The following is a 24,653-nucleotide window of genomic DNA, read 5'->3' on the forward strand; positions in this document are numbered from 1 at the left end:
TAAGCTTGTGAGTCACCAGAAATGGCCAGTTGTGGCATGTCCATTGTTCCTCGGGTTTTGTATTGCTTGTTTTGTGTGTGTGTTTGTGTGTTTGTTTAGAAAGGGTCTTGCTGTACCCCTGGATGCCAGGAACTTTGCGCGTAGACCAGGCTAGTCTTAAGCTTGCTGTGATCCCTCTGACACCACCTCCCTCTCATGTTGTTTTTGGTTTTGTTTCTGGGGAGCAGGCCACATACACTGAGCTGCCTGGACCTCCTTAGTCTTTAAGGGTAGCATTTGCAGCCCCAATCCAGATAGTGTGGGTCAGAGCTGGAAGCCCTGGTTGTTGCCCGCACACCCATTTCAGCAGATGAACCCAGTGACCACACAGGGCCGGCAGAGCAGCCACTGTGAGCACAGCTGGGTGAGGTTCGGCTCACCTTAATCTCGAGACCTGTGGTGTGTGATCTGCAGGCCCCGAGACACATGGGGCACAGGGAGAGGGGGCCACTGTGTGTTTGCATGACGTTCCTTCCACCTGCGAATTCACACAGCGCCGCCCTCTTCCTAAGACTTGTGAGCTTGACCCCAGGACCTCCGTGGAATTTATCAGGTGGGAGTTGGTCAGGTGTGGTCCTCGTCACATCCGTCCTACAGAAGGAGCTGGAATCCTACCTTTATTTATCCTCTGCGTGTCTGACTGCCGGCGGAGGTTTACAAGCGCCCAGGTGACCAGTGTCAAGAGTGTGATTGTAACTAAATGGACCTCATAAAGAGAGGGGTGGTCTCAAACATTCTGGAAGGGAAACTCTAGATTCTCACTACAAGGCCAAACAAACAGAAGAAAATGGCCAGGTCCTGCCAGGCTAGGGAGACAGCAGGAAGCCCCCTGGCTTGATTATTACTACCATTATAAAAATTGAAATATAATCTAAAGCCTACATGTCCCGTGCTCTAAACTTTTAAAAGATATTTATATATCTTACTTTTTTTTAGTTGGGGCGTGCTCATAGAAGTCACGGATGCTTTGGAGGCATCAGCTCAGTTCTGTCTACCCCTTGAGGTCCGGGCATGGAACTCAGGTTGGCAGCCTTGGCGGCCACTGCCTTTACCTGCTGAGCCATCTTACCAGCTCCTCCACTGTTCTAAGATACACAGATTTTAAATACATGCATACATACACGAGTACACACACACATACACACATGCACGTGCGTGCGCACGCACACTGGCATTTTTTGCCTTTCTCCCAGGACCAGAGAGTTTTCTCCAGGGCAAAAAGATTCTTCGCCTATCCCTGTGGGTGCTGTGTCTGTTTTTGTTTTTCCCTTGGTATTTTTAAAGCAAGAAGAAATGTGTGGCAGCTAAGGGGTCTGTGAGGCAGAGGTGTCCAATGAATATGGTCAGATGAGCGAAAGTCTTCCATGTGCAGGTGTGCAGCTGTCAAAGGCTGGCAGGATGCTCGTCCTCAGAGGCTCTGACATGCACACACACACACACACACACACACACAGATACACACACAGATACTCCTCCCCATTCCCCACCGAAACATAAATCATAAACACACACACTTAAACACCATACACACATACACACACACATAATACACACATATACACACACATGCACACACATAATACACACATATACACACATATACACAAATATACACACAGATAATACACACACATACACACATATATACACACACATACGCACACATATACACACATAATACATATACACACATATGCACACACATAATACACACACCTACCTATACACACACATACACACAAGTAAATACACAAACTCATATAGACACACATGTATATTCATTCACATACATATACACACGCACACACATATACACACACATATACACACACCTATAAAGGCTGGTGAAGGTGCCTGCCACCAAGCCTGATGACCTGAGTTGCATCCCTGGGGTCTGTGTGGTAGAAGGAGAGGATCACCGCCCACAAGCTGTTCTCTGACCTCCACACACTTATTGTGGCATGCGCACTCATGCCTCCCTTCCCCTGAAATAGACAGAAATAAAAATGATAATAAAGTCTGATGTAGTGTAGGCTGGCCTGAACCCCCGAGTGCTGGGCTTGCAGATGTGTGCTCCCACACCTGGTCAGTGGAGTACCGGGGATCGATCCCAGGACTGATTCGAGCAAGCAAGGTAGATGCTCCACCCACCGAGCTCTGCTCAGTTCCTGTCAGGGAGCCATTGGCTGAGCAATCGGAAGCGGTAGCTTCTGCCCTCACGGCCATTTCCTTTCTGTTCTGAGACATCTTACCAGGAAGCAGAGTAGGACATGGAGGTGGCCTGTGTGAGCCGTCGCCGCCCACACCTTCTGAGTGCCCGAGGAGTGCTTCTGGTTGGGATGGTGACCTTTGTGGGATCTGGCTATCCTGGTTCTCTTGGCCTGGCTTGAGAGTTTCTCCCAGAGCGCAGCCCCCACAGCCGGTGGGCAGCCCCTGTCCCAGACAGTAGCAGAAGCTCTGGCTTGAGTGTTCCATTGCTGCCCCGCCTGAGCTGGCCTGAGTTAGCCTGGCACCTTGAAATCTGATGCTCCAGAAGTTGTCCCTGGAGCTCTCGCCGGCCTCAGCCGTTCACACTCTCCAGCCCTGGCAGTTGCCTCTCGGGAGGCTTTGTTGTTGACTCCGATCTGCAGTCACGCACCAGTCCAGGTTCCGAGGGGTGTGGGTAAGAAGGAAAGCATGGCTTGGTGGCATAGTGACAGGCATTTACTAGAAGGTAAATTACAGATTGGTAGAGTGCCATCTCCAGCAGGGGGAGTGTCTCTGTAAGCCTTCGGTCCTCTGCATAGTTTTAAAGTTAAAAATCTTCATAATTAAAAGCACTCGGCTAATGAGCCGTAGAAGCTGGAGTCCTGATCCCTTGCTCTAATTATTGCTACCATGTTTTGCCCTTTGACCTGGAAGTGCAACTGGTGTGCTCTTGACACTAGAGGTTAACAGAGCAGGAAGCCAGAGCCCAGCTTGTGCACACAGTGACCAGAGTAATTTAGTAATTGTCTTAATTATCCAAGGACTCTAATAGCCCCTACTAAAAATAGTATTAACATTTAAGTAAATATCACCTTCTTGTTTCCCAGGCCATCTGTTCTTGGTTTGGGCCAACCGTGTGTCATGTGTGTTAAGCACCATGCGAGGTAAAGTCTCACATGGCTTTTGTCCTGCTGGGTGCACATGCTCTCAGTGGAGCAAGGAATCAAGGGATTCCCGTTTAGCTGTTACAGGCAACCCTTTGTCCAGAATGGCGACTCTGAGCTGCTTGACTCCACTGAGTTAATATCTATTTGTGTGTGGTGTACATGCGTGTGTGTACATGTGCCAGGGTGCACGTGTGGAGGTCAGAGGACAGCCTTCAGGAGTCAGTTCTCTGCTCTCCGTAGGTCCTGGGGATCAAGCACCTTGACCCACTGAGCCATCTTGCTGGGCCTTGGTAGTTAGTTTTCTTAGAAATGGAGAAAAACACCATGCTGAGAACTGCCCCAGCCCCTACTTCAGGGATTGCTTGTATGCTTGTTATTAACTGAGATTGGGTCTAGGGTAGCCCAGGCTAGCCTCCTTGAACTTCCGATCCTCCTACCTCTCCTCCAGTGATGGGAAGACAGGTGTGTCCTGCCGTACTTTATGGGACGGTGGGGATGGAGCTGAGGGCTCTGTGCGTGCTGGGCAGACTCCGTGAATTGTGCCTTAGCTCCGAGCACAGGGAGATAGTTGATTTTCTCACTCCTTCGGGAACTCCTCTCCTGCCAGCCCTGGCTGCTGGCAACAGGATGGCGTGATGATTCACCCACACTGACAGCCTTTGTCCTTGGGGCCAGTGGGGAGAAGGAAGGTTGCCAGGAGAACAGCCAGGTTTAGGTGACGAAGGCATCAAGGCACAGGGGAATGGCAAGCCTTACCTGCTGTGAGGAGAGAAGGGGGCTGAGAGCGTTAGGGGCTTAAAGGGATTCTCTGAGTTTACCTGAAAATGGAGATGTGTGTGGTGAGACCGGGCAAGCCACTCTTGCAGAATTCCGGAGGGAGCAGGATTGCAGACAGAGGGTATGGGAAGGGCAAAGGCTCCGAGGCAGTGAGTGGAGCAGAGAGGGAAGATCGGCCTGAGGAGATCGGCCTTGGCTGGTCTGATGGGCCCAGCACTGAGAGAGAGGACTGACTGCTGAGCCATGGGATGGGTGTGTGGTGATGTCAGCATCTCCCTCAATTGATTCCCACCTTCCTTGGTTGCTCTGTTGTTTTGTATTGGGGATTGAACCCATGGTCCCAAGCGGGGATAAGCCCAGAGTCGTACGTGCTGAACAGCAGGAGGGAGACACTCACCACCGTTACCGTAACATGTCCAGACCCCTTGTGTCTCTGCTCCTCTCCATAGCAATCCCAGGATCCACCAGCTCAGAAGGGCCCCACGGTCACCACCAAGGTACGGAGGACCATGAGCAGTCGTGTCCACGAGGCTGTGAAGGCCATTGCACTCTGCCACAACGTGACACCCGTGTACGAGTCCAATGGTGTGACGGACCAGGCTGAGGCTGAGAAGCAGTTTGAGGACTCCTGCCGAGTGTACCAGGCATCCAGCCCAGATGAGGTAACCCTGGCTGGGAAGGAAGGGTCTTAGCCACACCACTTCCTCCACCACTGCTCTGTGGGACCCTGACTGTCCACGTTTGCTCTGGGCCTGGCCTTCTCAATTCCCTCCCCTCATGCCCACAAGACTTGACTTCTGATCACAGCAACGGTTTTTGGTTTTGTGGACAGTGTCTCATATAGCATGAGGTTGGTGTGGCCTCAAGGTACCAGGGCTCGGTGACCCACACGGCTAGGATATAGCACCGTGAACGCCTTTTCTAAGCCATAGGTCAAGGGAAACCGGGATATCTCCCTTTCAGGATGGTAGTTTGTTCTTGGTAGTTTGTGACTGGGGATCAGGACCATGTGTGAGCGTGTGATGACGTTGGACTTTGAGATACTGATGCTCGGCACGGTGTGCCTGCTCTGCCAGCTGTGGAAGCGTCGGGTCCAACCTGCCAGCTTCCTCTATGCAGGGTCACTGTGTCTGTTTTAGGGCCATGGGAGGGTGTTCTGAGGCGATCTCGTCCGTCATCTGTTCTTCTGAGCGGGATTCCCATCGTCTTGTTTCTCCAAGTTTCTGATCTTTGACTAAAAACAACAAAAGGGATTTCTTTTTCTTGTCCTCCGCAGTCTGGGAGAATCTAATACTAAGAGAAATCTTTATTGCATTTACTTACTTATATGTGTTTGTTATTACGTGTGCCACAGAGCCTGCGTGGCTTTAGAGGACGGCTTCCAAGGGTTAATTCCTTTCTTCTACCGCATGGGTTCTGGGACCGAGACTCGGGTTGTTGGCATCGGCAGCACGCACCTTTATCTGCCAAACTGTCTTGTCAGCTTCATTCATATGTGTGTGTGTGTGTGTGTGTGTGTGTACACACACACACACACATATATATGTATATAATATTTTGTGTGTATACATGTGAGAGCATTGACTGTGGTGTTACATGTGGAGCTCAAAAGACAACTTCTGGGAACAGTTCTTCTCCTCAGTGGATTCTAGAGATTGGACTCAGATCACCAGGCTGGAGCACTTAGGGCTACCTCACCGGCCCCCTTAAACCCTCTTTTAAAAAAATAACTTAATTTTTAAATGCAGCTCGTATCATTAGCATAATATAGCTAGGAGAATAAGCCATAGTTCACAAAGGCTGTAGCCACTGTTAATGTTATGTAGATCTGCCTTCTAAACGGCTCTAGAGGCTTCTACACAGATGATCCGAGTGTTTATATAAACATGCCACGAGACAGGAGGAAGGCTATCAAGGAAGCCTCGTAGCATCCCAAGGTCAGCTTGTAGGGCACAGGGGAGCAGGCTGGAGCAATCTCTGCTCGGCACAGGGGATTCTCCCTGTTGCAGAAGCAGGGATTCCTAAATTTGTTGTCCACTCATGGTCAGCTGTGGATCACAGCCTCAGAGTTCAGGGCCTCTCCCTGCCCTCTGCTGGAAATCCCATAACTAGGAAAAGGAAATAGTCCATCTTTCACGTTTACCTCCCAGCTCTGCAGGTTTTTTTTTTCTTCTTTATTTCGGCATCTGTGGCAACCCTGGGGGTGCGGGGAAGGAGCAAGCACTGTGTGGCCCTGGCTGTCCGGAAACTCATTTTATAGATCAGGGTGGCCTCAAACTCACTGGGGGGTGGGGGTGGGGTAGGGGTGGCGAGAAGGAAAGGGAGGGGAAGGAGAGAGAGAAAATGAGGGTATCCCTTGGGAGGTGGCTCACTGGGTCAAGGGCTTGCCACACAAGCAAGAAGTCCAGAGTTCAGATTCCCAGAGCCCATGTAAATACAGGGTGGGCAAGGCAGCCCTGCAGGCTCACCGATAATCCGGCCTAGGAGGGCAGAGTCAGGAGATGCTGGAGCTGTGCTACTATCCTAGGGATGGATGGGGCCTCATCAGCTAGCTCTGGGTTTGATTGAGACACCCTTCCAGGGGAGGAAGTAAGTCTCAAATCTCTCGTTCCCGCCCACCAGGGTGTCGGGATTTGCACTTATGTAATTAAAAGTGTGTTTGGGGGTGGGGGTGGGATGATGAGATGGTGAGATGGCTCAGCGGTTAAGGGCACTGACTGTTCCTCCCGAGGTCCTGAGTTTAATTCCCAGCAACGGCATGGTGGCTCACAAACACCTGTGATGGGACCTAGTGTGTCTGAAGGCAGCGACAGTTGTACTCACACATAAAGTAAATAAATCTTAAAGTAGGTCTATGCACCTCCCACCAGGTCATCAGCCCGGAGGGCAGCAAGTGCGCCCCAGAGGCCCTTCCAGCTGGCACTCCAGAGCCCTGGCTCTCTGCCTGCCTGCCTCACCCTGCGACCCTTCAATCCAGTTCCTCAGGCTGTGGGGCCTCCTAAACAGTTACTTCACCCCCCATAACTATAATTTTGTCACTGTTATAAAATCACAATGTAAGCAACTCAGCTTTCCAGTGGTCTTATGAGGGTCTTGGCCCACAGGATTGAGAACTGCCACTGTGGAGAATTTTTTTCTTTTCCTGAGACAGGGTCTCATGTAGCCCAGGCTAGACACAGACTTGCTGTGTAGCTGAGGAAGGTCTTGAATTTCTGATCCTCCTGTCTCTACCTCCAAGTCCTGGGATCGGTGTGCGTCAGCATGGTCTGTTTTATCCGCTGCTGGAGATGGAGCCCAGGGCTTTATGTGCAGTGTTTCAACACTATCAAAGGAGCCACACCCCATCCCTCCATAAGCACCCAAGTGTAACATGCACATGCACTCACATGCACATGCACACACGCACACAGACACGCATGCATGCACACACACACAGGGCAGGGTCATTTTGTATGGCTCTTTACTGATTTGTCACTTTTAAATTAAAAAAAAAAGTTAGAGAAAATGATCGAGTGTCAGTGTCTTAGCCTGTAGCACAGTATCACAGACCGGTCACCTTGTGAACAACAGAAACTCACTTCTCAGGGTTCTAGAGGCTGTGATTGGAGGTCAGGGTGCTGGCAGCTTTGGTGCCTGGAGGGCTTCCCTTTCTGGTTTCTACCAGACTGTTTTCACTGTCTCCCATAGCAGAGAGCCATTCTCCCTCTCTCAGTCCCCACCTCACCTCCAGAGCCCACTGCACTGGGGTTCAGGTTTCAGCACTGATGGATCTCTGTACCCAGGTGATAACGCTCAGTGAGGGATTTTCAAAGACTCACCTTTGAAAGCTGAGAATGAGGGCTGGCAGTGTGGTCCAATAGGTAGGGTGTCTGCCTTGCATGCACAAGGCCCTGGGTTCTGCCCCCAGTACTACATAAACCAAATATAATGGTGCAAGCCTATAATCCCGGCAGTTGGGAGCTGGAAGCAATGGGATCAGGAGTCCAAGGCTATCGTCGGCTGTTTGAAGCTAGCCTGAACTACATAAGACCCTGTCTCAAAATAAAATAAAATAAAATAAAATAACAAAATAAAATAAAATAGTGAAAGTGTATCTGTATCTTCACTGTTCCAAGTTGAAAGCTTTATAATCCTGGCTGACTGAAAACAAAACAGGGTCGGCTCATAAGAGTGACTTCTTGCTGATTTCAAGTCAGTTAAAGATCTGACATCTGATTTGGATTAGACACCCAAATCAAGGTGTCTAAAGATAGGATTAAATTCTCTTAATAAAAGCTTAATGTGTGTGGGTGTTTGTCTGCGTGTATGTCCGCATCATGCACACGTGTGTCTGATGCCCAAGAAGGCTGGAAGAGGGCTTCATTATCCTCCTGGAGCTGGAGTTACAGATGGGCCTGAGCTGCAATGTCAGTGCCGGGATTCGAACCTGGACCAAGTTCTCTTAACCACTGAGGCGTTCCTCACCATCCCTGAAGATAGGGTCTTGCAAATTGAGAACCCACTTGCTTGAAATTCCTTGTTTGTAGAGGCTCTGAGGAGGTAGAAGTGGACCTCAGACTTGATGTGTTCAGCATGATCCACCTCGGGGCTAACAGGGTCAGCCAGGGTGACACCCAGGCAGTGTGGAGCAGGCCTGGCTGAAGCAGAACTGGGAGCCCCCTGAGGTTGGCCTTGTGTCATCTCTGACGGCCCCCGCCCCCGATCATGCTGGGCCAAGGCTTTGTGCACTCGGGGGCCCACACTCTGTCAACCGAGCCACCTCCAGCCCTGGAAAGCCCTTTGCCTTGTTGCATGTGTCTTGCCAGCAGGTAAGTGGTTGTGAGAAGTTTTATTGTGGAAGTGTGTCAGCCTGGTTCTGCAGGTCAGACAGGTGTCTGACAGGTCTCAGACATCAGATGAGACTGTAGCGCAGCCGCAGGGCTCCCGTCGGATCCCGTCACCAGTGTGCTTCCTTCAGGCTGTACATAGAGTCAGGGTTCTCCAGGAGCAGAACTGGAGACATTTATATATGAGGGGGATTAATTAGAACGGCTTGCAGGCTCCCTTCTGTCCATTTAGCCCAACTGGCTGTCTACCCGCTGAAGGTCCAGGAACGCAGTGATCGTTCCGCCCACAAGGCTGCAGATCTCAGCTGGCCTTCAGTAGATACTGGAATCCTGAAGTTGTAGGCTTTAACGCAGGAAGGAATGGACTTTGCCATCAAGAGCAAAGGCAAGCAGGCAAAGAGCTTATTTCTTCCATGTGCTTTATATTGGCTGCCAGCAGAAGGTGTGGCCTAGATTAAAGGTGGATCTTCCCACCTCAGAAGGCCCAGATTAGAAGTGAGTCTTCCCATTTCAAATGACTTAATTAAGAAAAAAAAAATCTCAAAGCCAGGCGGTGGTAGCACACACCTTTAACCACAGCATTTAGGAGACAGAGACAGGTGGATCTCCATGAGTTTGAAGCCAGCCTGGTCTACAGAGTGAGTTCTAGGACAGCCAGGGCTACATAGGCCTTGTTTCAAAAACCTGAATGAATGAATGAATGAATGAATGAATGAATTCCTCACAGTTGTGCCCCGCCGCTTGGGCTTTAGCTAATTCCAGATGTTGACAGCTGAGAATAGCCATATGGTATACCTTCCTTGGTAGCTGGTTCCTCCCCTCACTCTAAAGCCTCCAGTGTCAGCAGAGCTCAGACCCAGGCTGCCGCTACCTTGTGGGTTGCCTAGAAAGTCCTCATTCTCACCTTCACCCCGCCTGTGCCGTCCACATCCCCGGGAAGGGACATTTCCCAGCCACAGAGACCATCAGCTTTCTAATCATGCAGTGGTCCCAGTGACGCAGACTTGGGTGATTCAGGAGGGGCTTGGGCTTGGCATTGTCCCGTAGGCCTCCTATGAGTCTGTGAAGGTGGGTCTGGCCTGCCTGAGGCCGGGGAGACCAAATGATCCTCCAGGAGTCACATCCCCTGGATCTTTTTTTTTTTTTTTTTCTTTTTATAATATAAATGCTCTAACTTAAATGTGGACAGTATTATTTGTTTTTTTAAAGATTTATTTATTCATTTATTTATTTAATGTAATACACTGTAGCTGTCTTCAGAAGTACCAGAAGAGGGCATCAGATCTCATTACGGGTGGTTGTGAGCCACCATGTGGTTGCTGGGATTTGAACTTTGAACCTTTGGAAGAGCAGTCAGGTGCTCTTACCCACTGAGCCATCTCACCAGCCCCCCCCCCCCCCTGGATCTTTGACCCAGACAGGATACAGGTTGCCTCCTGGCCTGGTCCTTGGAGCTTCTCCATCACTTGTGGGCAGTCCCATGAAATTTTGGGAGTCTCTGTTCCTGGCTGGTGGGCCAGTCTCCCTGGCTCTGTCCTTGGGGGGCTGTGCTATGCATGGAATCACCATAGGGGTCCCTGGGCTGTACCTCCAGGCTGCCAGTAGTATCTCCTTCCAAGTCGGGACAGCCACAAATGCTCCGAAAGCTGTTGTAAGCTCCTTTCAAAAATCTTCCCTCCTTTCCACTCGGGGAGTGGTGCAGAATCACCCACTAGAGACTAGAGCATGCCTAATGGACAGTGTACCCAGCCAAAGACAGCCAGGGTGAAGAGCCCCTTGCGCCCTGCCCTTTCTCGCCACATGGGTAGCAGGCTTGATGCAAAGCCTTCCAGAGATAACTGTGTGGTGACGGGGTACAGGGCAGTATCTGCCAGACCAGATGAGTCCCTTCTGTCCCCATCTTCCCTCCTTCTTCCGTGTTCACGTGCGGGGTGTCTGACCTTCCATGCTGTTGTTTCCAGGTGGCTCTGGTCCAGTGGACAGAAAGTGTGGGACTGACGCTGGTGGGTCGAGACCAGTCCTCCATGCAGCTGAGGACCCCTGGTGACCAGGTCCTGAATCTCACCATCCTGCAAGTCTTCCCGTTCACCTATGAGAGCAAGCGGATGGGCATCATCGTGCGGGTGAGTCCGGCCCTCTCCCGCCCCACAGCGGCCTCTTCCACTGAGTGTGCGAGTGGGTGTCAGCGGGCCGTAGGTCCTGCTGGGGCCTCTTCCACTGAGTGTGCAAGTGGGTGTCAGCGGGCCGTAGGTCCTTCTGGGGCTTCATTACTAACACCCAGATGGGTGAGGGAGTTTGAGTCCCTGCGCAGGAGGAAAATGAGCTCTTCCGGTGGACACGGCAGCTCAGCCCGCACCCCGGGGCGCGCCTGGCTTTGAAGCATTAAGCATGCTATCATCAGGGGCTCTCAGTGAGAGATTTCTCATTCCCAGTCAGAAAAAAAACTGCATTGTAAACTTATTCAGCGGATATGAGCAGGAGTCAGGGAAGAACATACTGTGTGTGTGTGTGTGTGTGTGTGTGTGTAACAGTCAGAGGACAACTTGCAGGAGTTGTCTTTCCTCCCGTGAGGATCCCAGGACTCAGGGTCACACTGTCAGACTTAGCAGCAAGCCCCTTAACCTGTTGGGCCAGCTTGCTGGTCCTCACCATTTTCCTTTCCTTTCTCTCTCTCTGTATTTTGCTATGTGGGAAGTTTAGCGTCTTGCACATACTAAACAAGCCAAACTCCCAGTCCCTATCTCTCCTCTCTTTCCCCTCTTCCCTCCCCCTCCCTCTCCCCCTCTCCTCTCTGAACTCAGGTTCTCTGGAAAGAGCGGGAGCTGTCCCTCCAGCCTGCCTCCTGTATTTCATAGATAGAACTCAGAGTCAGGCTCACATCTGCGGCTCAGTGCTTGTAAGGCTGAAGCAGGAGGTCACTGTAAGTTCAAGGCCAGCCTGTGTCATTCAGGGTGAGACCCTGCCTCCAAATAACAGGTGCGAGAAAAAAAAATCACAAACATAAAATAACCATTAAAACCATAACCATTTAACCATAACCATTTGCTATAGTTTGAATATATAGTGTTCCACAGGCTCCTGAGTCTGTACACACACAGAATATTCAATGAAAATATGATTATAGCTGGGGCAGTGGTGGCACATGTCTTTAATCCCAGCACTTGGGAGGCAGAGGCAGGCGGATTTCTGAGTTCCAGGACAGCCAGGGCTACACAGAGAAACTCTGTCTGAAAAAACAAAACAAAACAAAACAGAAAAAAGTTTAAGAAATGGTTAAGAGCACTGACTGCTTTTCCAGAGGTCCTGAGTTTAATTCCCAGCAACCACATGGTGGTTCAAAACCATTTATAATGGGGTCCAATGTTCTCTTCTGGTGTGTCTGAAGACAGCTACAGTGTACTCATATAAATAAAAATAAATCTTTTTGAAAGAAAGGAAGAAAGCAAGAAGGAAAGAAAGAAGGAAAGAAAGAGAAGAAAAGATTGGAGGGCTTGCTCAGTTTGAGAGCACTGTCTGCTCTTCCAGAGTCCCTAAGTTCAGCTCCCAGCACCCACTTGGTGGCTCTCTACATCAGTAATTTCAGTTCCAGGGATCCAGCGCCCTCTTCTGGCCTCTGAGCACACTGCATGCATATGTTGTACAGACAAACATGTTGGCAAAACAGCCACACAGATAAAAATAAATAAATCTTTAAAAAATAATTAAACCCTGCAACTGTCAAGCCACCTCACTCCTCCTACCCCCTTGCTCCCACCGGTCTGCGTCCTGCCCCTGGGGGTTTCCCCGTTTTGGACACTTCCATAAAAGGAATTGTGTAGTATGTGGCCTTTCGCTTCCTCCTTCGCAACAGGTTTCATGGCGCGTTTATTTTATCGTGTACCCCACTCTTTCCTTTTGTGGCTGTGTAGCATTTCATTGTTTGTCTGTATGGGTTAACTATCCTTTCTTCAGAATATCCATGACCAGCATGGAACATTTGCGTTTGATATTGCGCCAGCTTAGGGACGATCCTCAAATATTAACACGAAATCCACCTACACTTACTACACGCAGCAGCCTTCAGGTGATTTTAGACACCGCTTTTTAGGGTCATTTTAACTACATGCTGAGTCAAGTGTGGAATCTTCTGCTCATGGTGTTTTGTTGATGCACAAAGAATTCTGAAGCTCGGGGGCTGGGGGCTGCCTCAGTAGGTGAAGTGCTTGCTGTGCAAGACCTGCGTTTGATCCCCAGAACTCATGTGAAAAGGCTGGGTGTGGTGGTGTGCGCTTGCAGACCCTGTGCAAGGAAGGCAGGGGCAGGTGCATCCATCAGCATCCAGCAGGAGTGGTGGCCATCAGGGTGGTTCTAACAGTGAGGTGGCCATGGCGAGGGGACCACCAGCAACAGTCATCGGTAGCAGCCAGGCAGGTCTGGTGCGGTGTGGTGGTGGGGCTGGCCTCTGGGATTGGCATAAACTGGCTGGAGTCTGTTTACCGTAAGCTTACAAGTTAGTTGTGTGATTTGTGCAACAGAGGAGGAAACCGAGGTATGGAAAGCCTGAAGAAGAGCCCCTGAGTTCACACAGGGAGGTCATGGGTCAGAGTGCAGCCCCAGGCTGCTGGGGCTTAGAAGACGTGGATGGGAAGGCATGGCCCTAGGTCTGTGCTGGGGCGCTGTATAACTATGCATGCTACTAGATTGCCCCACAGGTGAATTAAAAGCACAAGGCTTGTGTTGTCTAACAGCGTCTGTGGACCAGGAATCTGGGTACAGCTTGGTTCAGTGTCTCAAAGGCTGGCCTCTTGGGACAAGGCTCACTTACCCCACAGCTTCAGTGGGCTGCATGACGGGGCAGACAGTTACACGGAGGCCACCCTCAGCTACTGCTCCGTGGGTCTCTCCCTGGGTTAGCATCCTGTCAGCGGGCTTCACCTTAGTGGGAGTGTGAAGAAGCTGGAAGCCGCAATCATTAACCAGCCTCAGAGGAGACAGGCCATCCCGTTAGCCTTCCTCTCTTGACAAGAGTGAGTTGTGGGTCCAGCACATCTCCAGGGGGCTGGGGACAGGGCTGCCTCCTCCATCCAGGGACGATGGCAGTGGTTCTGTGAACCACTTCTCTGCAGACCCAATGACAGGCTGTGGTGTGCTCCAAAACATCCTGTCTGAGCTGACTTAGATCCCAGATGCCAGTTGGGACTTTATGACCCTGCGGGACACATGTCGTTGGTAAATGTCAGGCAGGGCAGCTCCCTCCCACACAGCTGCAGCTCTTCCTAGGGGCTGACCCTTGGGTCCCCAGGACACAGCTGGGCTCAAAGCTATCAGTGACTGAGTCCCCCGGGTGGGTGTTTCCCGGAGTTAGTCATCGCCGTCCACAGTCACTCTCACTTGGTTCCAGACAGTATTTTTCAAGTTCTAAGGGCCACGGACTCTGCTGAGGTCATTTGAGTGTTGAATCATCAGATAGTCCCCAGTGTCCCACTCTGAGAATAAACGGAGCCGCACATACCGCCCTTCCTTTAGCTGTGACGGAATCTTGTTTCCAGACATGTATCATACTTTGTGAGCGGTGGCTATGTCTTCCCACGCAAGGTACAGAGTCCACTTGGCTTCCCAGGTCTGCTTTTACTTCAGGATAGAACGCCCCTCCCCCTGCCTAGATGATGATGGTGGTGGTGGTGGTGGTGATGATGATGAAGAAGAAGAGCTTCTTCAACAACAGTTAAGGGTCTTATAGGAAGGGAAATCAAGACAGGTATGATTCACACCAGCAGTCCTCGCACTTCAGAGACGAGGGCAGGAGGATTGCCATGAGCTGGGGGCCAGCAATTCACCATACCAAGGGCCTTCATGTCAGTCTTTTTCCTAAGCCTATGAGTATAACTATTCGTATGCATTTAATAAACGTAGCCTCTAACTTTATCTCAGGCTAGCTTGCCTACTCCTTACGTGTGTGTGTGTGTGTGTCTATGTGTGTGTACACACACAGTCGAAGTTTTATTATGCCATTAAGGCACCTTTTGCTGATTTTAATGTCTACATGGAATTCTGATGGAGGAAGATTTTTTCATTTACTTCTTTTGATTTTTTTTTTTTAATTGCATGCATGCATGTCTGTTCTAGGTCTTTTCCATTTTTAAAAAAGATTTTACTTATTTTATTCTATACGTAAGAGTGTGTTGCTTGTAAGGATGTAACGGACACAACATGCCTGGCTCCCTTGGAGCTTATAAGAGGGCGTTGGATTCCCTGGGACTGGAGTTACAGAGGGTTGTGAGCCACTGTGTGGGAACTGAACCAGGGACCTCTGTAAGAGCAGCCAGTGCTCTTTGCCTTGGCGCCGTCTCTTCAGCCTGTGTGTTTTAGATTATTAACTGTGAATGCTGATCCCTTTAAAACTGCACGGTGCACGTGTGAAGGTGAGAGGATAGTTTGAGGGCATTGGTTCGCTCTTCCCACCGTGTGGGTTCTAGGGGTCAGACTCATCAGCTTTGGTATTTCCCGCCCCTGCCTGTCTGTTCCTCCATTTCCAGCTCTGGGGTGGCTTCTTTGTACCGACCACACCACGCTTGCTTGCCCAGCTCAGTGTGTCTCGCTCTAGTGACATTTGAGTAAGCTCACCGCGTGCTCACAGCCTGTTCCCACAGTCCCCCTTTCCTCCTTGTCTGTCTGAGAGCATGCCTCCTGAGGGGTCATGTAAGATCAAGGAAGCCAGGACTTCTCTGCACATCTCTCAGAAGGAACTGTGTGTCCCACATTGTACAATGCATCCTATTCAGCTCCCTGTAGTCAGGTGTCAGATAGACTACAAGGGGACAGGGCAACAGGACTCAACCAGCCCATCTCTGTCTGTTTATGGTATCATCTCACCCTAGTATGGGAACACGGTAAACCGGGCATGAACTGGGTGGGAGGGAATGACTCACAGAGGAGATAATGGCTAGCATGTTTATATTGGACGGAAAGATGGAGCTGGCCGGAGCCCCTCTGGTAAAGGAAGCTGGGTGGGGGTGACCTTTCCTGCAGCCGTGGTATTTAGCACCACTCTCAGGAAGGGGAAGGGATAAAACCCCCCTTTCATGTTCTCTTGGCCTGCAGGCTAGTCTTCCTGGGCAGAGCATGCAATTGGCCATACTCAAAATGTAGATGCCTCTGCTTGGCCGGGGGAAGATTGAATCCATGTCTCCCTGATAGCTGGGCTGTGCTTAAAGGCATTCCAAGATCATCATCATCATCATCTTCTTCTTCTTCTTCTTCTTCTTCTTCTTCTTCTTCTTCTTCTTCTTCTTCTTCTTCTTCTTCTTCTTCTTCTTCTCCTTCTCCTTCTCCTCCTCCTCCTCCTCCTCCTCCTCCTCCTCCTCCGTTTATTTATTATAAGTACACTGTAGCTGTCTTCAGACACACCAGAAGAAGACATCAAATCCCATTACCATGTGGTTGCTGGGAATTGAACTTGGGACCTCTGGAAAAGCAGTCAGTGCTCTTAACCGCTGAGCCATCTCTCCAGCCCTCAAGATTTTTTTTTTAAAGGAGGAGCTGTACCCTTAGTTAACTTCGGGCAGCACATCTTTGTGTGTGTGTGTGTGTGTGTGTGTGTGTGCGCGCGCGCGCGCACTATTGTGTGGAGGCCATGGACTGATGTCCAGCATCAGCCTCACTTGCCCTCTACCTGGCTTTTTGAGACAGGTTCTCTCAGTGACCTTGGACCTCCTCCTCCTCATCCACTCACTTAGAAGGACTGGCCGACAGGTGGCAGGGCTATCTCTGCCTGCCTTCCCAGTGTGGGACTGCAGCTGTATGTCATGGCCAGCTTCTCCCTCCTCCTCCCCCCTCCCTCTGCTCTCCCTCTTTCTAAACATAGAGAGATAGAGATATATGGGGATCCAAACTCGGTTCTCAGGTCTTTGTGGTTGTGACAAGCCCTTTACCCATGGGGCCATCTCCTGAGCTCCTGTAATTTGTAGTCAGAGGCAGCTTTGTAGGTATCTCTCTGTGGCTTCCCAGTGTAGTAAGATGTATGCCCAAAGTATTGGCTCACTCTGCTCTTCATGCCCAGTGTCCCCGCCTTCGGTCCCCCAGCATCCCTCAGAGGCAGTGTCTCTGCTTCAGTTGCTGAGGTGTGGCACCCGAAGACGAGTTCTTGATTGTGTGGCCACCTTGGGCATTCTGGGATATGTGGCAGCAGCTGTGGCCTCTCTGCAGCCTACCCACAGAGCTGTGGCAGGAGGTGGTGTCTGTCACATGTTGCCTGTTGTAAATCGGGAGCTGAGCCTTTTCCCCCCCACAGTGGAGTGGATGCCATGTTCCATGCGATCTTGCTCCGTCCATGGTGGTCAGTACATAGCACTTCCTGTGCATACAGCACTTCCTGCTTGACAGACGAAGGAACTGAGGCAGAGAGAGGAGATATGGTTCACCCAGTGTTCCTGATTTGAGAGCTGGCACCAGGCCAAGTATTCGATGCCTCTCAGGTCTCAGAGTCAGGAGAACCAAAATATGAGAGGCCATTATCTGTGGGTGTGCTCCTCCTGCAGGGCTCTGTGGTGATGCGGGTGTCCAGCCTGTGGCCTGTGGGCACATGAGTCCCAGGATGACTAGGCATGGGACCTGACACATCCTGGGATGACAGTCTCAGGATGGAAAGCAGGTGTGTCCTCAGAGGACACTTCCTAGTATTTGGAGAGAATATGGGTTATCACGGGGGGGGGGGTGTCACTCCTGGCTGCTGGTGGAGGCCCCATCACTGCCTGCCATCCTGCTAGGCCCAGGGTGGCCCCAAATGCAAACAGTGCTGAGGTGCGCAGGGCCCTGAACTGTCTCCCTGTTGTTTATGGAGCACAGTCAGCCACTGCCTTACAGTGCATGGGTACAATTGAAACAAGCCTCTGAGTGTGGGTAGTTCTGGTGGGAATGGCAACAACTTCCCAAACAAAGTCTTGGCTCTCTTTGATCTGGCTTTATCACTTAACAGTATTCCCAGTACTCCCAGCTGAGCTTGCCTCTGCCTTCCGTGGCCTTTGCCCGAGTGAGCCAACCCTCCCCATGGTGTTTAACTTTGGCCAAGTGTAAGAGCTCTGGGAGGCTGGAGATATGCTGGAGCAATAAGAACATCGGCTTCTCTTTCAGAGGACACCAGTTCAATTCCCAGCACCCACACGTAGATCAGAAACCTCTGTGATTCCAGGCCTAGGGGACCCAGGTGCACTCTTCTGGTCTCCAAGGACACCAGGTATAGATGTAGTACTCAGACATCCATGGAGGCAGAACACCGTGCATACAAAATAAATACATCAAAAATATATATTAAAAAAAAACAAGCAAAAACTGTTTAAAAGGCCTGGGCTCTTTAAAGTGCTCTGCACACCGCCTGTCACAGGAAGCAAGTGAGGCCTGGGGACTGGTGTTTGCCCGCAAGCGCCTCACTTCCCGTGCCTCTTTCCAGGATGAGTCCACGGGGGAAATCACGTTCTACATGAAGGGAGCAGACGTCGTCATGGCTGGCATCGTCCAGTACAACGACTGGCTGGAGGAGGAGGTGAGCCTGGGGCAGTGAGTTGAAGAAGGGTCTCGGGAGCCCTGTACTGCAGAGGCAGAGCCTCGCAGGAGCCAGTGGGTGGGTCTGTGTGGTTGCTTATTAGCTGTGGCTACGGCACTATCTACCTTGGAGGGAGGAGCCCTCAGCTGCAGGCTCACACCCACCATTCAGCAATGAAGTTTCCTCTGGGGGACTGCAGACAAGGTGCTCACAAGGCTAGTAGGGGCACACAGATGGACGGCAGGCAGGCCTGGGTGTCTTAACCATGGGGCCATGCTTTAGCTTGTTCTGTGGCTCCCATGTTTGGGGTGCACACAGGAGCAGTGGCAGCATAGCCATGGTTTTGTCCGCCAAGCCGTCCGTCCTTGTATATAACCTTACAGCGTGGATCTGGGCATTGGAACATGCTGTGCTGGCCACAGAAGCCCATGCGGGTGCGAGGCTCAGCCTCCCGCTTGCCCCTCTGCTGTTCCAGCTAGATGCTTGGCTCTGGGGACTGTAGCTCTAGGGGAAAGCAGTGTTCGGCTTCCCTGGGGCAGTCTCAGACCTGAGTCTCAGCACAGCTCCCCGCTGATCTGGTTGCTGTCTGCTTTGCAGTGTGGCAACATGGCCCGGGAGGGACTACGTGTGCTGGTGGTAGCCAAGAAGTCCCTCACAGAGGAGCAGTACCAAGACTTTGAAGTAAGTGACTCGTGAGACCTTTGCCTTGCATCCCTGACCCACCTCCTTAGTCACCTCTCCCAGGGACACACCTTCTTGCTCTTCCACGGTGGCCTCCTGGTCTTTTTGAGCACACCAGCTTCCCTGTTAGAGCGGGGACTTTGCGCATGCCATTTGCGCAGCCTGGGGCTCACTCGTGGCCCGCCTCTTCACTTTATGTTCACACGTTGCCTCTTCAAGAAGCCTTCCCAAACTCCCTGTCACTTTCCGCTCATCTCTCCGGTGATAACCTTCATCATCACCTACTTTAGGAAGGTTTGAAGTAGATCACCTACCTGTTCTTTACCTCCTGTCCTGCCTCTGTCTGTCTGTCTCAGTCTCATTACTCTTTTGAGACAGGATTTTGCTTGTAGCCCAGGCTGGCCTGGTCTCCTCCCACCTCAGCTTCCTGAGAGCTGAGGTAACTGATTTGAGCCAGGAGCCAGCCTTTTCTATAAAATAAGCAGGTTAGAGCTCCGTTCTGCCTCTACTCTGCTGGCTGTTCTCTGCATCTATAGATTATTTCCCCAGTGAAAGGAACTTGTCTGGCTAATGCCTGTGTCTCTGGTACCTGGCACAAGGTGACAGGAATGAGTGCCAGATAAAGGGAGTAAGTGGGTCAGGTTGAAGTCAGTCATCTCCAGGAGACCAGTGGTCACCTCTTAGAGGCCCTGCTGACCAGGGTGGCACAGCATGGTGTGCTGCAGCCTCACCTCTCCACTCCCCAGGCCCGCTACGTCCAGGCCAAGCTGAGTGTGCATGACCGCTCACTGAAGGTGGCCACGGTGATCGAGAGCCTGGAGATGGAGATGGAGCTGCTGTGCCTGACTGGCGTGGAGGACCAGCTGCAGGCTGATGTCAGGCCCACGCTGGAGACGCTGCGTAATGCCGGCATCAAGGTAGGGCTGCCAGTGACCCAGAGCTCGGCCAGAGCTGGCAGCAGGGGGAAGATCTTCAGCAAGACGTTGAGGGTTGAAGGCCAGTCATGGTACTGCACGCCTGCTTCTCAGCACATGGAAGTCAGTGGTAGAATCTCAAGTTCAGGGCCAGCCTGGGATAAAGCGAAGAAATGAAGAAGAGATGGGAGGTGGGCGGGGAGACCAGAGCACCCCACCCCTGATGGCCTGGCTTGGGAGAACATCTTACATGACTGCTTCTCTTGGCTGGCTAGTGGCTGACTGTTGCTCTGGCCCAGTGTGAAAGGGGCGCCCACCCCATAAGAGCAAACTTCTGTATTCAGCTGCTGTTGGGGTGGAAACAATCCAGACAGCTATCCTGCAGGGCCAGTAGAGGGCGTCTGAGGACCAGTGAGCTCTTGAGGGAGTGCCTGAGAGCAGGCACACTTTGATTCTGCAGGTCCAGGCCATTGCTCAGAGGACATTGGCACAGGCTGTCCTCGAACTCCTGACCCTCCCACTTTGTCCTGTGTGCCAGGATTGTACTTGTGTGTCTCTTTTTATGTGGTCCTGGGATGGACCTCGGGGGTCTCTCTAGGGGAGCTCTCTACTCAGTGAGCCACAGCCCAGCCCTCAGGGTAGCCTTCTCATTCTTTTTAGTGTGTGTGCATGGTATGTGTATATGCACATGTGTGCTGTGTGTGTATATATGCACATGAGTGTGGTGTGTTTGTGTGCGCATGTACTCGCACGTGTGTGTGTGTGTGTGGTGTATATGCACATGTGAGTGTGGTGTGTATGTGTTCACGCGAGTGTGGTATGTGTGTCTGTGTACGCATGTGTGTACATATGCATGTGTGTGTGGTATGTGTATATGTGAGTGTGGGGTATGTGTGCGCATGTGCTCGCACATGTGTATGCATATGTGCCTGTGTGCACATGTGTGTGTGGTATGTATGTGTGGTGGGTGTGTCTGTGTATGACTGTGTGGGTGTGGGTGCACATGTGTGTGCATGGTATGTATGTGTGGTGTGTGTGTCTGTGTATGACTGGGTGTGGCTGTGGGTGCACATGTGTGTGTGTGGTATGTATGTGTGGTGTGTGTGTCTGTGTATGACTGGGTGTGGCTGTGGGTGTATGCATCCGTGGTGTGTACACACAGAGGAGGGCATGAAGCATTTTCCTCTGCCCCTTCCCTTGGTACTCTCTCGAGACAGGCTCTCTTGCTGACCCTGGAGGTGGACTGCCTGCTGGCAGGCCCAGTAACCCTCCTGTGTCTGTTGCTCCCCTGACCCCAGCACTGTGGTTATAGGCATGCAGGGCTATCTTCAGCTTCCTCCGTGGTGCCAACACAGCAACCGCTCTGCCGAGCTGCCTCCCCAGCCTGTCAGCAGGCAGGCACAGCACAGACGGATGAGGCTACCACATCTGGCCACACAGTCAGCTCTCTGTGAAGTTGAGGAGTGTGCTCTAGCAGGGGCATAGCGCAGCACATACGCTGTGCTCTTACATGGTCAGTTAGTAAGTGCCACACGTGACTGATGGCAATAGTGTGACCTCAGTAGCACTGGCTACCCATTAGAGTGTGCTGGGTCCTGACGTCACACTGGCTCCTGTGCCACTCAGTACCAGGAGAGTGTCAGCTCCATTGTAGTCTTATAGGCTCACTGTCATGTGGGGTTGCAGCCTTCACTGACCACTCCTAGCAACCATAGGGCAGTTTACCTTCAATCGCGGGGACTCTGTGCCCTCCTCTGGCCTCCAAGGGCACCAAACACTCATAGTTCATAGGCCTACACACATGCAAAATACTCATACACATAAATAAAGCTAAATCTTCAAAAGATCAGGGATGGGTGAGGAGCCGGTGGTCCCACAGTAACAGTGGACACTGGGTGGCAGGCCAGCCTCACACAGTGTGTATCTGTGTGTGTGTGAGTGTCTGTGTCTGTGTGTGTATCTGTGTGTGTGTCTCTCTGTGTGTGTGTGTCTGTGTGTGTGAGTATCTCTGTGTGTGTCTCTGTGTGTGCATGAGTGTGTCTATGAGGTGAAGCAGCTGGCACTGGACCCTCAGGGTCTTAGGAACCTACCTCTGTCTGGATCCCTCCTGTCACCCTGTGAGAGACAGGCTCTGTGGGGCACAGCTAATTCCATCTGTGTCCGCCAGAACTTAATCCCTCTGCTCATTCCTTATTGCTCACTCTCTTTCCGGCAGCCAGCCACTGGGCAGCCGGTCGCTTCAGGTTTTTTGCTCTTGAGATGCAGCCCAGGTTGGTCTCGAATTCACAACCCTCCTGCCTCTGTCCTGACTGCTGGGACTACAGACATTTACCAATATATATCTACTGCCAATAGTTCACTTTTATTTTATTGGTTTTTTGTTTGTTTTGAGGTTGTGGGTGTTCTTAATATGTAGCCTAGGCTAGCCCCAAATTCATAGCAGTCCTCCTGCCTCAGCCTCCTGAGTGCTAGGATTATAGTTGTGCCCCACCACATCGCATTCCAACTGGCTCTTTCTCCAGCAAACAGTCAGCCTTTGTTTTACTAGCAGCAGCCCCAAAGGCTGTCTGTGGGGATCACAGGGACTGAGTCTCAGGAGGTTTGGTGTTCTTGTGAGCCTCACTGCCCCAAGGGACAGGCTGGCTTCAGAGCGCCAACCCTCAGGACTGTCTGCCTGTTGTGATTTCAGGTTTGGATGCTAACAGGGGACAAGCTGGAGACAGCCACGTGCACAGCCAAGAACGCACATCTGGTGACCAGAAACCAAGACATCCATGTTTTCCGACTGGTAAAGCATCGTGCTGGGGCCCTGTGGGGTGAAGTTGTGTTTGTCCTGTAACCTGTAACCTGGGATGAGGAGCAGCCACTGGTGGCCTCGGGTGGCAGTGTAGGTTACTGAATGGCTGGGGGACCCAGGTGAGCATCTCTTCAGCTTGTGCCGTGGGACTCCACCACGCAAAGCCTTGCACTCTTGAACTCCGACCCTTTTGTGCTCTGGGGAGCAGAGGAAAGTTAGGTCCCGGAGCTGCTTTGGGCATTGCCAGTAGCCAAGCGTGCTGGCCAGAGCCCATAGCAGCAGCCTTGGTAAAAGGTGATACAGGGCCACTCCCCAGGGCTCTGTTGCACAACTCCTTACTGACAGACATGTCCTGGCTTCCGTCTCCCCGAGGTGCAAGGTTGAGAGTAAATTCAGGGGGTCCTCATGGCTCCTGTCCCCATCAGACTATGTGCAGGTTTTAGTCCTTGGAAAGTGGCAAAGGATGAGAGGCATCATATGAACAGGCTTCAGGGCCCACAGCATCCTTTAGTTATTGCTGGTGACAGGAAGGAAGGGTGTTGTCTACACAGCTCTTAGAGGCCAGTGCCCATCTTGTCTGGCCATTTCCAGAGAGCCGAACCTTCTCCACCTCTGTCCCCTTTCAGGTGACCAACCGCGGGGAGGCCCACCTGGAGCTGAATGCCTTCCGCAGGAAGCATGACTGTGCCCTGGTCATCTCTGGAGACTCCCTGGAGGTGAGCGCTGGGCACTTAGGCTATGGGCTGCAGGGAGGTTGGCGCCATCACCTGACCCTGCCCCCTGCTCCCACCCTCACCTCTTGCCCAGGTTTGTCTCAAATACTATGAGTACGAGTTCATGGAGCTGGCCTGCCAGTGCCCGGCTGTGGTGTGCTGCCGCTGTGCCCCGACCCAGAAGGCCCAGATTGTCCGGCTGCTCCAGGAACGCACCGGGAAGCTCACCTGTGCAGTGGGTAAGCTTGCCTGGGTGGGAGGAGGAGCCCTCCCGCCCGGGGAAGATTTCAGGCTTGCCTGGGTGGTGGCACTCAGTTGCCTGAGGCCCTGCCCTGTGACATCCTGTCCTGTAGATGCTCTGAGCTTTCCTTTTCACAAGGAGCCTGAGTTCTGCTGCTGTGAGACAGACTCCTGGGCCTCTTGGCTTAGGTGGCAGACACTTGGTTGCAGACACTGCTGCTCCTGTTAGTGCGTCCTTCGAGAGAGAGGAGACCAAACGTGCCAAAAGGGAAGGGTCTTTGCATGCAGCAGATGACCGTGGCATTCCAGGGGGGGTGCGGGCCCCATGCTGAAGTTCAGATCCGGTTCAACCCTCTCAACCCCATGGTCACTGACTGATCCCCTGTGGCTTCCTTTACCTGCTTGCGCCTTCATTCGCACCTCAGCACGATGGGGAACGGCAGTGGCAGCCTTCTCATCCAAGTGTGCAAAGACGAAAATATGGGGAGTGCTTCCTGGGGATACCTGTGGGCCGGTTACCACTGGCAGTAGCCATCATCTTGGGATGAGGGCCTGCGGTGGTTGTAGATGCTGGCCACTGCCACTGCTTAGCGTTTCACCCTGGCAAGCCACCTGGTCTCCGACACACAATCTCTTTTGAGAGTGGCTGGATGCGTTGTGCGGGACATAGTCCACACTCAGTGGAAGGCAGGTCTTGGATCGTCACTGTGAGAATGCCAAGTGTGAGCTGTCCCTCTCACGTCTCCACATTTTCTACCTCTCCTCTGTGTTCTGCACAGGGGACGGAGGCAATGACGTCAGCATGATCCAGGAATCTGACTGCGGCGTGGGCGTGGAGGGCAAGGTGAGTGTGGGGGCATCCACTCTGCCTCCATAGCGCAAGTTTCTAGTCAGTTTTCTTCTTGTTTTCCTTCATTCTTTTATTTGAAGCGGGGTCTCATGTATCCCAGGCTGCTGAGGGCGACCATGAACTGCAGTTCCTCCTGCTTCTCCGAGGCTCGTCCTGCCACGCTGT

General features: G+C 51.8%; 1 protein-coding gene across 4 annotated transcripts in view; it reads left to right on the forward strand.

Annotated features, from left to right (window-relative positions):
* The window catches only part of Atp9a (ATPase phospholipid transporting 9A), a 109,323-nt gene that overhangs the window by 71,635 nt on the left and 13,035 nt on the right, over nucleotides 1-24,653 (forward strand). For all 4 annotated transcript variants that reach the window (XM_021182849.2, XM_021182833.2, XM_021182840.2 and 1 more), the window contains exons 14-22: nucleotides 4,400-4,612; nucleotides 10,738-10,899; nucleotides 18,201-18,293; nucleotides 18,891-18,974; nucleotides 19,721-19,891; nucleotides 22,578-22,676; nucleotides 23,312-23,401; nucleotides 23,493-23,637; nucleotides 24,418-24,482. In XM_021182849.2, the coding sequence (XP_021038508.1) occupies nucleotides 4,400-4,612; nucleotides 10,738-10,899; nucleotides 18,201-18,293; nucleotides 18,891-18,974; nucleotides 19,721-19,891; nucleotides 22,578-22,676; nucleotides 23,312-23,401; nucleotides 23,493-23,637; nucleotides 24,418-24,482 (1,122 nt within the window). The remainder of the gene's footprint in view (nucleotides 1-4,399; nucleotides 4,613-10,737; nucleotides 10,900-18,200; nucleotides 18,294-18,890; nucleotides 18,975-19,720; nucleotides 19,892-22,577; nucleotides 22,677-23,311; nucleotides 23,402-23,492; nucleotides 23,638-24,417; nucleotides 24,483-24,653) is intronic.

Source organism: Mus caroli, unplaced genomic scaffold (genome assembly GCF_978045245.1).
Source record: "Mus caroli unplaced genomic scaffold, Mus_caroli_1 scaffold_2, whole genome shotgun sequence".
In the NCBI taxonomy this organism is placed as follows: domain Eukaryota; kingdom Metazoa; phylum Chordata; class Mammalia; order Rodentia; family Muridae; genus Mus; species Mus caroli.